This window comes from Sander lucioperca, chromosome 10, assembly GCF_008315115.2.
Source record: "Sander lucioperca isolate FBNREF2018 chromosome 10, SLUC_FBN_1.2, whole genome shotgun sequence".
Lineage (NCBI taxonomy): Eukaryota > Metazoa > Chordata > Actinopteri > Perciformes > Percidae > Sander > Sander lucioperca.
In genome coordinates, this window is record NC_050182.1 from 18,871,279 (window position 1) to 18,885,903 (window position 14,625).

Genomic DNA, 14,625 nt, shown 5'->3' on the forward strand with positions numbered 1-14,625 from the left:
CAGAGCACTTTACGGTCCTCTTCTGCTCAAATGCGTCCAATGTTCAACATAAAGAAACACATTTCTACGGGGACAAGAAAACAATACACGAGATAAAATAATTTTTTGCTTAAGGTCAAAACTATGACCTAGTATGTTGACATTAGTAAATAGTTTGTTGATAGCAGCAGCATTTTTTTGGCTTATTTAGCCTAGTCAAATATATGAGATGGTTAATCATAATTTCAACGTTATCCTCACATAATTTTAATAATTGGAGGAAGTGTGAGTGTGCGTGTGTGTGTGTGTGTGTGTGTGTGTGTGTGTGTGTGTGTGTGTGTGTGTGTGTGTGTGTGTGTGTGTGAGTGTGTGTTGTAATCATAATTTCAGCATTTTCCCCACATCATTTGAATAATTCCGACATTTTAGGTTTTTGATTTTGATTACAGGAAATCAAAAATGTGATCTTTTTAATGTCATAGTTTTAACTTATTTTCAACTTATTATTATTCAAACTAAAACAAATGCGTTGATCTTTCCCAAACAGTCCTACATTTATCTCAGTAAAATGTTGGCTGATAAGAAAGTTGCTCCGCATCCCACATTGAATTAATTAGCATTTTCTGTTCCTTTAATGTTGACCCTTAATAAAACTGGACTTTAACCGTGTTGTAATGATGTAAATCCTTCAGATAAGCAGGCTGTTATCAGTCTGTCATGTCCCTTTTATTATAGGCAGTAATAGCTTTTATATGTCACGTGTTGGGATGTTTTTCTCCCAGACTTGCAGTTTCATGTTTCCCCTCTTGGCTCTTGTAAGTTTCAGTTTCCCTTTCCAAACTCCAACCAGCCCCTCCCTCAGCTGCTTCACTCCGCTGTTTATGAATCTAAATATAGTCCATGATATGCAGTTTGGAAAGTACTTTTACTCAGGTGCATAGCAAAGGGGGGATGGGGGGGATGGGGTGGTCTTCTAGGGCTCTGGCCCAAAATCTTTTGTCCAAAGTCCCCCAGATCTTTAAGGATTTTAAAAGAAGTAGGCCTATGTCTTCTTTTTGCAAATGTGTGCAGATTTCATTTTTATAATCATATTTTCCATGTTCTTTAAAACCCTTGTGTTGGCTTCACATCGACCATGCAACGTTTTCTTTTTCTGGGTTAAAATTTAAAATTTCAACGTTTTGGTTGTCTTTTTCAACACTTTTTATTTATTTATTTTTGTCACTTTTCGACTTTTTGACACGTATTCCACTTTTTATGGCCCTTTTTCCGATGTTTTTGGTCGGTTTATTCTCCCTTTTTTTTTGACATTTTTGTCACTTTTTTCAACGTTCTTTTCTCAATTATTTCTTCAAATGCTATAAAATTGAATAAAACACCCAAATTCAATGAAAGTAGTGAACTGGTCATTTATTTTACTTGTGAAGAGCGTTATTTTTTTGACAATATGCTTGAAAGAAACCCAAATTTCTGATATAGAAACATTATGAAAATGGGTCAAATTTGACCCCGAGGACAACAGGAGGGATATGAGTCTGGTGAGGAGCTGCAGCTGTCGTGCCAAAAAGTGATTGCCGTCTGTGGGAAACTGTGTGTTACTGCATGTATTGGACCTTTAAAAAGGTATTATAACAGGTACAACGTTCTGGGTGAGCTCTATGATCTGTCAGATGTAACTCTCATTCATGAAATCAAGTCATTTTGAGGCAGAAACAACCTTTCAGTGACAAGGTAGGGGCTGCGATCACTTTTTGGCAAGTGCAAAAGTGCATTTTAGGGGCTGTATTGCTCTGTTACCCTCCTGTCAAATTTGACCCATTTCAAAAAGTTTTCTGTATCAGAAATGTGGGTTTCTTTCAACCAAAAAACAAGTGGATGGTTCTACACAACACTCTTCACAAGTAGATTAAATGATCAGTTCACTATCAGCGTTTTAAAAATTTAAAAAATGTTGGAAAAAAAACAACAAAAACGTGGAAAAAATCGACAAACATCTCAGAAAAAGTGACAAAAAACTTGGAAGAAAGTGACAAGAACATTGGTGGAAAGCGACAAAAGTGTTGAAAAAGACCATTGAAAAAACAGTTTTAATTTTAAATTGTTAAGTTGCATCATCCACAGGAAGACAACACAAGGGTTTAAAAAAAAGAAGGTATTTCAACAGTTTCAGTTTCCTTTTCCAAACTCCAACCAGTTCGGCCCTCGGCTGCTTCAGCTCACTGTTTATACATCTCAACACAGTCACTGATATGAGGAGGTGGACTGTACTTTTAGGGGACAGTGGCGGAGCGAAGGGGGGGTCTTCAGGGGCTCTCGCCCAAAATGTATTTTTCAAAAGCCCCTGAATCTTTAAGGTTTAATAACTTCAACTTTGTGTCAATTTCCCTCAGTCTCTCTGAAATATCGCCATACATTCGGTAACCTTTACTAAAAACAAATTAACTAATGAATTGGGCAATCTCTGTGTGTGAGTGTGTGTGTGTGTGTGTGTGTGTGTGTATGTGTGTGTGTGTGAGTGCGTGAGTGTGTGCGTGCGTGGGTGCGTGCGTGCGAGTGTGAGTTAGAGTCCGGATCGGGCCGAATTTTTCTCTCCGAGCCCGGCCCGCGTCCGACAGGCATTAAGAAATTTGGGTCCGAACCCGACCCGAGCCGAGCCCGACTTTCTCATACTAATGACACATGTAGGCTACGTTTTTGTGTGGAAAGCTTTTATTAAGCAGCTGTAGGAAGGCATTCAGAAATGTCAACAGATGAGGTCATCAGCTCACACGGGGCAACAAGCTCACGTTAATAATCTGTTTAATTTAAAATGTTCAACGTGTTAACCTTTCCTGATCGGTTCTTTTCCGACCGTGGTCAGAACGGCAGGGGAGACTGGTTACCTCCAGGGCCGACGTTATATAACCTCAGGGTTAAAATCCTGTTTCTGGTGAGCAGATGAATGAACTTGGCTTTCAGTCTGGAGTTTATCTCAGACACCACACACACTGTGTACAAAACTTAAACTGATTCCACCAACTCTGCTCCGGTCACATCTACACGTCTGCTTCCTCTTTCTCACGTCTGCTTCCTTCCTCTATCTCTCTTCTGCCCACTTAACAAACACACACACACCGCATCATCGCATTTTACAACAAATGCCTTATCGCGCTGATGTGACCGAGCCCGACCCGAACTCAACCATAATTTCTCAATATCCGGGCCGGGCCGGGTTCGGCCTTAGTGTGAGTGTGCATGTGAGTGTGTGCTGTTTTTGTGTTTGTGTGTGTGTGTGTGTGTGTGTGTGTGTGTGTGTGTGTGTGTGTTTGTTTGTGTGTGTGTGTGTGTGTGTGTGTGTGAGTGAGTGTGAGTGTGCATGTACGTGAGTGTGTGCGTGCGTGTGTGTGTGTTTTTGTGTGTGTGTGTGTGTGTGTGTTTTTGTGTGTGTGTGTGTGTGTGTGTGTGTGTGTGTGTGTGTGTCTGTGTTTGTGTGTGTGTGTGTGTGTGTGTGTGTGTGTGTTTGTGTGTGTGTGTGTTGTTTGTGTGTGTGTGTGTGTGTGTGTGTGTGTGTATGTGTGTGTTTGTGTGTGTGTGTCTGTTTGTGTGTGTGTGTGTGTGTGTGTGTGTGTGTGTGTGTGTGTGTGTGTGTGTGTGTGTGTGTGTGTGTGTGTGTGTGTTAGTGCGTGCGTTGCACTGGACAGTTTGGATTATCCCCCCCCTGTAAATTACGCCTATGGTCGTAATAACTTCTCAAACTAAACTTCTTATACTGCACTCTAAATGTTATCATCGTATGAATTGCCCTGTAGCTGAAATGTGCTATACAAATAAAGCCGCCTTGCCTAAAGTTACACCCCTGGGTGATGCACGCGATCACTTTTTGACGCCGATCACCGAGATAAACCTGATATGACCGAGTCATATGATGATGTGATGTCAAGAAACTGAAACCTAAGGAAACGGAGAGGCAGCGGGGAGCAGCGCGGGTATAAGAGCGGCGCTCAGCGGCGCTCCTGCACAAACCAGAGCGAGGATGGGAGTCCAGGGACTGTGCACTCTGTTGGAGAATCACCGGGACGTCTACCGGGACGTCCAGTTCAGGCAGAGCCGGCTGGTGATCGACGGCTGCAACCTCATCTACCTGCTGTACTTCGACGCAGGTAGGAGCACCAAAACAAAGATGTTCAGATCCTTTACTTCAGTTAAAGTACTAATACCACACTGTAAAAATACTCTGTTATAAGTTAAAAATCCTGCATTGATGTTACTTAAGTAAAAGTCAGGGACTTTGACTTCTGACAGATAGTCTGCAGATTAATTTAAGTCTTTGTTTTATTGAATCTATATTTTTATTGTCAGTTAGCCTACAGCTGTAACTAACGAATATGTTCATGGGGATTAATATGTGGATTATTTTCTGGATGAATGGATGAGTTGTTAGATCTAAAGTCCAAGGTTCAGGTTACTTTAATAATACCAGAGGGTACATTTGTTGCGCAGTTAAAAGTGCAGGGCATCCATGACACACAGTGGTGGAATGTAACTAAGTACATGTACTCCAGTACTGTACTTCAGTCCAAATGTTGAGGTACTTGTACTTTACTTGAGTCTTTTCTTTTCATGCCACTTTCTACTTCTACTCCGCTACATTTCAGAGAGAAATATTGTACTTTTACTCCACTACATTCATCTGTTACAGCTTTAGTTACTAGTTACTTTACAAATTAAGATTACTGCACACAGAACACATGTAGTTTATAAAATCTGATGTTTGATTCTAAAGTAAACTAGCCGACAATATAACGACTACAAGTCCAGCTGAGATGATCAGACCGTTAAACACACAACTGGTTGGATCCTTTACACTTTCTACAATGTTTTAATACTTTAACTACATGTTCCTGATGATACTTACAGACTTTTACTGAAGTAACATTTACAAATACAGGCTGTGCAAATTGTGATTGTCTTTAAATGTCTTTTTTTTTTTGTCCAAAACTTGAAGATATTTGAATATGATATAAAGAACAGGAAAACGTCCCTATTTGAGAGTCTAAAAAAACAGCATTTTCTGCCATTTAATGAAGTCATTAAGTCACTTTAAATAAAAAATGTGTAAAAGATGAATCAATTATTGAAATAGTTGGCGTTCAAAGCCCAAGATAACTTCCTCAAATGTCTTGTTTTGTCCACAACTCAAAGATATTCAGTTTCCTGTCCCAGAGGAGACAAGAAACTAGAACAATATTCGCATTTAACAAGCTGGAATCAGAGAAGTTTGACTTTTTTTGTACAAAAAATGACTCAAACTGATTGCTCGATTATCAAAATAGTTGCTGATGAATTTAATAGTTGACAACTGATCGATTGATCTTTGCAGCTCTGTTTGTCAGATCCTTCTTTAAGCTGTTGTTAGGCGTAAACCTTGTATCTCCATACAGTCAAAACAGCTTTTATCTGGATGACGTCGGTGCATTCACGAGTTTGGAGTTTTTCTTAATGAGTCAGGCAGCGGAAGTATTAGGAGCTGTGTTTGCTGAAGTAGATATATAAATACCTGCATGACACCTGCTTCTGTTTTGTCCAAACACAAAACACACCTGCAGCAAAAATAGAAGTTATCAAAAATGAAAGCAGATTTGTAATGTTGCAGCTGGTCGAGAAGAAGCTCACCAAACTCATTTAATATTGTCGACGCTTTTGTTCCCTTTTTTCTAGGCACTTTTTTCAGTGTTTTTTTTTCAGTGTTTTTACACTTCTTTTCACTACTACGTATAAACACCACTAACACCAACTCATTAATAGTTTTACACTTTTTGGATTTCATGGTCAATAAACCTCATTTATTTAGGAAACGATACCTAATCCTTGAGTTAAAAAAGCTACTGTTTCGAAACATTTCAATTTCTTTTTCAAATGCTAAAAAATTTCACAAAACACCCCAAATTCAATGAAAGTAGAGATCCCATCTTCTGTTGTACTTTAAGGCATGGCGGGTACCGTCGGGACCCGTCAGGCCGGGCCGGGTTCGGACAGATATTTAGAAATGATGGTCGGGTTCGGGTCGGGCTCAATCACATCAGCACGATAAGGCATTTGTTGTAAAATGGTGCTGCAGCTCCTTTAAGAGAGCTGTGTGTGTGTGTGTGTGTGTGTGTGTGTGTGTGTGTGTGTGTGTGTGTAAAGTTGGCAGAAGAGAGATAGAGGAAGAGGAAGCAGACGTGTAGATGTGACCGGAGCAGAGTTGGTGGAATCAGTTTAAGTTTTGTACACAGTGTGTGTGGTGTCTGAGATAAACTCCAGACTGAAAGCCAAGTTCATTCATCTGCTCACCAGAAACAGGATTTTAACCCTGAGGTTATATAACGTCGGCCCTGGAGGTAACCAGTCTCTCCTGGTTTTCTGACCACGGTCAGAATCGAAGCAATCAGGAAAGGTTGGGCTCGGGTCGGGCTCGGACAGAAAAATTCAGGCTCGATCCGGACTCTACTGTACTTGTGAAGCGCATTGCGTGGAATCATCCATCCGTGTTATTTTTAGGTAATCAAAATGAGGTAGTTAAAAAGAAACATATTTCTGATATAGACATTTAGAACAGACAACACAAGGGTTAAAGGTCCTATGGCATGAAAATGTTACTTTATGAGTTTTTTTTTACATTAATATTAGTTCCCCCAGCCTGCCTATGGTCCCCCAGTGGCTAGAAATGGTGATAGGTGTAAACTGAGCCCTGGGTATCCTGCTCTGACTTTGAGAAAATGAAAGCCCAGATGGGCTGATCTGGAATCTGCTCCTTATGACCGTGCAGTTCATTCATTTCAGATGACAAAGGTCAGTTTAAAAGATTTTCGTCAGATTTTGAGAGGCTTAGTCACGGTCATCCCGCTTGCCATTTCCGGGTGAGTCCCGACTGCCCTGTCTCCGACTGAACATGTCAGGTCGGCCCAAATGAAGGCCGACAGCTCCTCCAATGGAGGACGGCACGGAACGCACCGAACAGACTCGAGTCACCGACCTCGCCAGACTGTCCAACGGCCGATTATCGGCCCGGTGTGTAACTGCTTTTATGGGAGCATTTTTCAGGGGAGGACAGTCTTCCACTAATCGATTAATTGATTAATCTTTGCAGCTCTAACTGTTAGGTAACAAGCAGGATGTTTGTCTGTCAGCAATGTGCTTTTAAATATGTGCCTTGTGTTTCTTTTGCTTGATTGGTCAGGTCTGGACCAGAATCACGGCGGGGAGTATGCTGCGTTTGAGGCGCTGATTGAGAAGTTCGTCAAAGCCCTCAGAGACTGCCGGATCACGCCGTACGTGGTGCTGGACGGAGGCTCGGACTACACGGACAAGAAGCTGGAAACTGTGACAGAAAGAGCCAAAGATCGCATCATTAGAGCCCATCAAGCGGCCATAGAGGGCAGTCACGAGGGCATCCTGCCACAGCTGGTCAAGGTGGTGTTCAAACAGACGCTGGCACGGCTGGAGGTCCCGGTGGCTAAGTGCTACGGAGAAGCTGACCAGGAGATCGCCGCCCTGGCCAGCGAGTGGCGGTGCCCGGTGCTGTCCAAAGACAGCGACTTCTACATCTTCGACCTCCCGAGGCCGGTGGGGCTGCTGCCTTTATCCGACTTCCAGTGGGAGGCGGTACAAGGGAGTGGCTCGCAGAGCTACATCCCCTGCAAGGGCTACACCACGACCAGCTTCTGCATCTTCTTCCAAATCCAGCCCCAGATCCTGCCCGCCTTCGCCGCTCTGGCAGGGAATGACTACGTGAAGCTGCAGAGGAGGGAGTCGCCCATCAAGTGGGCTCAGTTCGCAGCTGGCAGCTGGAAATCGAGCCGCCTGCAGGGGCTGCTCCGCTGGCTGAGGCGCTTCAACGAGCCGAGGGACGCCTTCGAGGCGGCGCTGGGGCTGATGGGAGGACTGAGCGAGGACAAAAAGAAGGAGCTGATGCAGGATTTGCATCTGGGCATGGAGGAGTACAAAATCCCTCCCAGCGCCCTGAAAAAGTTCTTCATCCATGGGATGGTGCCTCCGTTTCCAGCTGTGGAAGCGGTAATAAAATCCTTTAACCATCAGCTTATGAAATAGGAAGACTAGTTATCAAATATGGCTGCAACTAACGATTATTTTCATGGTGGATTAATGTGTGGATTATTTTCTGAATGAATGGATGAGTTGTTTGGTCTCTAAAATGTCAGAAAATTGTGAAAATGTGGATCAGTGTCGATCGAGCCCAAGATGACGTTCTCAAATGTCTTGTTTTGTAATTTTTATGGGCACATTTCCCTTAATAAGTCGTAAGATCTCACCTTGGACTTTGTTTTAATGAGCTAAATCATAGTTTATAGAGCTGCAAAGATTATAGATTAGTCAGCTATTAAATTAATCGCCAACGATTGCGATTTGGTTTGAGTAAACAAGGTTAAAACTTGTGTGATGTCAGCTTGTTAAACGTGAATATCTTCTAGTTTCTTCTCTCCTCTGGGACTAAACTGAATATCTTTGAGTTGTGGATAAAACAAGACATTTGAGGACGTCATTTTGGGCTTTTTGGGGAATGCTGATCCACATTTTTTCAGCATTTTAGAGACCAAACAACTAATCCAATCATCCAGATAATAATCTTTAGTTGCAGCCCCAGATGAAAAGTAAAAGACATGTAGGTCACAGACTGTATAACAGATTATATAGCTGGGGGTGTATATCATATTGATTCCTCGGACAACGATATGATTTTAATTTGATTCAATTCAAAGGCTTGCAATCGATTTTTGTAACTGAGCTCTTCCAGACATTTCAATTACAAGCAAACATTTATTTTAAATGAAAAGAATAAATATAAAGTAAAGGGGCATCTTACAGACAATACATTGGATCGGGGCTCATTGAATCAATATCGTTACCCCCCTATATATATATATATATATATATATGATATAGGTAACATAAGGTTGTTACGGTCAAGAAAATATTCTCAGTTTGTTGTGTTCCATCCTAAAAGGTGGCGGGTCGTGTCCCAAACTGGGTCCGGCTGCCGCTGACGCAGGCCCAGCTGACTTCAGACATCCTGGACGTTCTGCTGCTGCGCAGGAACTCGCTCCACAACCCTGTGGAGCACGCTGACATGCCCAGCTCTCAGCTGACGTCCCGGCCGCTGCGCCAGCTGATGTACGGGCTGCTGCTGGGCGAAGGCGAGGAGGTGATGGAGCGAGACAGAAACGGCCTGCAGATCGATTTCATCCCAGTCAAAGCTGTCGTCCCAGGCACCTGCCAGCACCTGAAACTCAACTCGCTGGATCAGGTGAATCTTTTAGGGGTTTTATCCCTTGTGTTGTCTTCCCGTCTACTATGCAACTTTTTGTTTACATGCAATGTAACCCTACAGGACAATTGTGCACCTTCAGCTTCCATCCACTAAAAGTTCTGGTTTTGCAGCTGACAGGCTCAGATTATTATTCTAAGTGTCTGACAACATTATGAAAGGATCCCTACAGAGATAGACCTTTTAGTTAAAGAGTAAGATCCTTTTTGTTTAATGTGAAACAGCCCCGAAAGCTCCATCTCCAAACTCCACCAGACTCCATGTAAATAATCAGGACTTTTATCATCGTAAAACACACTTCTTTCAAAGTCGGCAGAAACTAAATAAAACTATCAAAAGACGTCTTGGTTCATCTTTCCACTGTTCCAACAATCACCTCTCTGGTTTGGTTGAAATAAACCCTTAATTCACCCATTTACATGTGGAGATATGCTGGCTCTATACACGCTAAAAGTCCTGATTATTTACATGGAGTCTGGTGGAGTTTGGTGATGGTGATTTCGGGCTGTTTCATGTTAAACTAAAAGGATCTTACTCTTTAACAATAAGGTCTATCTCTGTAGGGATCCTTTCCATAAAACCCACCAGACTCCATTTAAATAAACAGTACTTTTATCATCCTAAATCAGACTTCTATCTATAAAAAGGTCTATCCCTGGTATATGACATCTTTACATTGAATTACTCCGTGTTAACTCTTCCTCCTCCTGTGTGTTGCCCCCAGGCGGAGCCCTCTCTGTGCCTGCAGGTGTTACTAGAGGCTCTGGGCGTGACCGAGGCCTCTTTGAGCAACCTGCCGCCTCTGCTGCGCCTCCCAGTGGCCGCCACCTGCTACTGGCTGCGGCACGCTCAGCCTCGGCCGGACGAGACGCTGCTGAAGGCGCTGCTGCTGGGCCTGAGCACTGGAGACGCACTGAGACAAAGAGCAGGTAAGAATCAAAAACTGGTGATCGTCTGAACAGCTCAGGGATCTGCCAAACGTATTTCACCTAGTCTATATATTGACGACGTTACACATAACCCCCCCATAGGGTTACACACAGTGGTGTAGTGGTCCCTGGAGAAGTGGGTATACTCTCAGTTTTCACCTTTTTTTTTTTTTAAAGTAGTCCAGAAAAAAGCCCTGTTTTAGAAACAGTGACATGTAAGACTATGATTTAGTTTACCCAAAAATCTGTCATTTCTACTTGCTCACTATTATAAAATGATCATGACTTGATTAGGAGCAGTTTGTAGTTACTACTGGTCACACAAGCAGCCTGGATGAATGTAAAATGTATTTATCATGAGGCAAACATGGTGTTATCTCTTCTCCTCTAAATGTGCAGTCATATTGCCACTGGCAATTTGCCAGTAGTTTAAAATAATGATTCATTTGGAAACCACCTTAAAACTTACCTCAGAATTATGTCTTCCATCAACTGGGGTGGCACACCGCCGCTTGTGTTATTTCTTCATCTGTTGTTTGGTCTGCTGCCGTTATCGTAGTCAAGTGGCACCGGCACCTGAGGTTTTTTTTTGTTTTTTTTCACTGGCACCTGAGGTATTAGCGATATTTTCCTCGGCATGACCCGCCCTACTCTGCCTCTGATTGGCTCATCAGTCCTCATGCCTAAAGTTAACCAATCTAATCAGTGAAAGCAGCGAGTACCAGCCAATTAGAGGCAGAGGAGGGTGGGTCATGGCTTCACTATCCTTGAGGAAAAAATGGGCAATCTGGCTCACAGATATTACTGAATGGTGCGCATCAGGGGGGATTTAGAAGTGGGTATACGCAATGCTGACTGAAAAATAAGTAGGTATACGCCGTATACCAGCGTATACCCTGGACTACACCACTGGTTACACATAACCCTTACCCTGTCTTTTAAGGAGGTTTTAAAGTGTTTTCCCACATCAGTGGTCCCCTTGTGCCCGGGCCCCTCAGAGCGCCTATGCCGGGCACTGCGTTTTAACCCCAAACTGACCCTCAAACAACTGCAGGACTTTCACCCAGGAGAACAGGGTTCGTGTCCCGTTCTTGTCCTGTGTGTCACGTTCCATGAAAAGTACCTTTTATAAGCCCACCCACCATCTTTTCCCAAACCTGACTGTCACGTTCTTGTGCCGCATGTCAGTTAAATGTACGTCCCGACCCAGAGCGTCAAAAGTGACGCCAAGACTCCCGACCAAGCGTGTTTAGATATGATGCTTAAGGAGACTTACGCCAAAAGCACATGGCCAAGCGTCTGTATTTTACGCGATGGGAGTGAAAATGTGTTTGAGGTATTTGGTTTATGATGTAGGTAGACATCTGTGCTTATGGCACCTGCAATATCTTTGTTTACATTGAAGGTTCAGCTAAACTTAACGCCTCCAGCATGAGTTTAAATACTCCTTCAGGAAGACAGGAACTTCAGAGAGTTGGGGACAGCACTGCACAATAACGGTGTTTGGTGTTTTAAGCCCCCAACGTCGTCTTCCAGGCAGCGCTGCCTGGAAGGAACTAGGATTAGACAATGGTTAGGGTTAGGTTTGGGTAAAAACGCAACGCACGGGATAGGCGCTGCGAGGGGCACAGGCACAAGGGGGACCACTGGTGTGATTAAAACACTTAAAAAACAAATTTGGTTAAATAAAAGCTGTTTTAAAGAGAAGGCCAGATATTAAAGGCAGGTTAAAAGAACCACTGGACAGGATGGCGATCGGGAGAATACAACTTTTAATAAAAGGTCTCCTCCACACCTGCCCTGGCCTCTCTCCTGGAGACGTTACAAAATAAATAATTAAAAAAATATAAAATTACGAAAATAAATGCCCTGTCGCACTTGCCCTTGAGGTTAAAAAGTACATACCAACATACAACATACCATTAAAAATTAGCAATAAGTGCTGAGATTAGGGTTAGGTGCCTTGAAGTCAACGTTGGGGGCTTAAAACACCATCGAGCCACAATAACACATGGTGGTTAAACTGTACTGCCTGCCTAAATTTCCCCCTCAATTGAGATTCCATTAAATTCTTAATTAAAGTCTCCTGAACCTTCTTTACGCTGGAATTTCAATTGCGCTGCTCGTGAGTTTTTACTGGTGAAAAACTGGGTTTTACTGGGTGAAAGTCTTGTGTTTTCTCCTTAACTTCTTCCAGGACATGAACTCTGCTCCCCGGCTTGAAAGCTCTGTGTTTTAGCAGCCAAAAATCCCCCCCGACCTCGACATCTTTAAGCTCTTATACAGCAGCAGTCAATGTGCTGCTGACAGTAATAAATACGTGGATTACATACCATTTACAGAGCTTTACTTTTCAGAGATATATGTACAAATACTTCATGAGAACAGCGTGCAGTGACTGATGTGTGTGTGTGATGTGTGTTGCAGCTCTGCAGATTCCAAACCAGCAACATAGGCAAAAGCTGGACTTGGGCGTGGTTCACGCCATCAACCAATGGATGAGCTGCCTGAGGGTCAGCATCCAGCTGAACCAGCTGCTGGGCTTCCCCTTACCTGAGCCCCCGATCGCCAGGTGAGTCTCCACACGACGTGAGACTGAGCAGGAACTACATTTCAATTTGTTTCAGGCTTCAGGAGTGAAATGAAATCTCAGCTGTGGAGGAAGTATTGAGATTAAGGCTGGGTTAAAGTAATCGATTCTCCAATTAAAATACTTAATGTAAACATTAACCTGGTGCATTATAAAAAAATATTTGAGGGTTGCTTCTTCCTTGTACAATTTACAGCAGAAGTTCTCTGAGAATCTCTTTTATATCCGAGCTGAACTGGTATTTTAAAGCCCAGTTAGATACGTACGTACCCCCTGCAGTCCTCCAAAGTACCCCTAGGGGACACGTACCCCCATTTGAGAACCACTGCCGTAGATTATATGCTTCACTTCTCACGATAAAATGAAATATGGACTCACAGGTGAGATGCTGGCTGATGTTGAATCTCCATCTTGTTCCTCTGATGTTGTCCAGGTTGTTTCAGGGGACGTTGATCCACCAGCTGGTCCACAGGATGAGGTCAGGAGCCAAAGTGAAGCCCTTTCCGAAGAAGGAACGCTCCAGTGCGAGACTGTACCACACCATGCAGACCGTCGTCCACCAGTTCCACACTGAGGAGGCGTCTGCAGCCCTAGAGGGCCACCAGCAAGCGTCTGCGGTGGCCGTGGTGGCGGCTGCTCCGCGGCGGCAGCCTCTGGACGAGCTGACCACCAACCTGCAGCAGCTCTTCCTCCTGTACGGAGACGGCGACGAGGAGGCAGCGACCGAAGCGTGCAGCACGGTCAAAGGGCAGGAGGATCTGTATCTAAGCGAACTGGTGTCAGTGAAAACTCGCTACAGAGCCAAAGAGAGAAACAACCGGTGCAGGAACCCAGAACTGGCCCGCAAAGAGGAGTGCCGGGGCTGGGACCTGCTCTGAACACCCCCGCGGCAGATTTATGGACTCTTGGAGCACTCACACTTCACTTTTTTTTTGTTTTTAAACATTACCACGCCATTAATTAACTCATTTAAAGCGGCATGCGCTGATTTTAAAGCGGCATTCGCTCATTTTTAGCCACTTGGTCGCAGTGACAAAATCGGACATATGAGCTCCTTTTACAGGTTTTTATAAACTTATATACTGTCAACTCAGTCTCACGGCAGTTCGTGAAATGGTCACGAAATTTAATCTATTGATTCGTGTACACGGGGACGTTTATGTCTGTTTTTTTCGTGATGGTCAGCACGTTTTTTAAAATAATGTATTAAGAGCAACTACGGTAGTGAGTAGTATGAAAGGCCGAAATTCCACATAGGGAGGTTGGTTGGGGGGGGTGATGGGTCAAACAATACAGGACTTTCACCCAGGAGACCGGGGATCATGTCCCGCGTGTCACGTTTCCTAAACCCAACTGTCCCGTTGTTGTCCCACGTCCCGTTATTGTTTTCCTAAACCCAACCTGGAATTCTTCAGTGGGCCCATCACGGAATTTTTGGCAATCGTGTCCATTTCACGGAAAAATGCTTCCCATTGAAATGCTGTACTTTAAAAAACATGCTGACCATCACGAAAAAAACGAGAAAAACGTGTCCGTGTACACGAATCAATACATTAAAAATGACGTGACCATTTCACGAACTGCCGTGAGACCGTGTTGATCCTGTATAATAGTGCTGTCACAATGAATGCGATAACGAGTTAACGCAAATTACTTTTAACGCCAATAATCTTTTTGACGCGCGATTAGCGCACTCATGTTCTGTGATTTTGGGCCCCGGGCCGCTCCGTAGTTTGTGAAATAAGGAAGCGATGCAGCAGTGACGTTGTGGATAGCAGAAACAAAGCTCCTTGAGCAGAAATGGAGAAAGAAAAGGGTCTTCA

At 43.5% G+C, this 14,625-nt stretch overlaps 1 protein-coding gene across 2 annotated transcripts; it reads left to right on the forward strand.

Moving 5' to 3' along the window:
- The first annotated feature begins 3,908 nt into the window (after positions 1–3,908).
- Positions 3,909–13,959, forward strand: LOC116051196 (protein asteroid homolog 1-like). 2 transcript variants are annotated; one of them, XM_031301443.2, is made up of 6 exons: positions 3,909–4,118; positions 7,178–8,013; positions 8,963–9,262; positions 10,008–10,212; positions 12,640–12,784; positions 13,236–13,959. In XM_031301443.2, the coding sequence occupies exons 1-6, from the start codon at positions 3,992–3,994 to the stop codon at positions 13,678–13,680; spliced, it is 2,058 nt and encodes a 685-aa protein (XP_031157303.1). In that variant the 5' UTR covers positions 3,909–3,991; the 3' UTR covers positions 13,681–13,959. The 2 variants fall into 2 exon arrangements, with proteins under 2 accessions (XP_031157303.1, XP_031157305.1); XM_031301445.2 differs by having other exon boundaries at positions 7,178–8,008; positions 8,958–9,262.
- Positions 13,960–14,625: the final 666 nt, after the last annotated feature.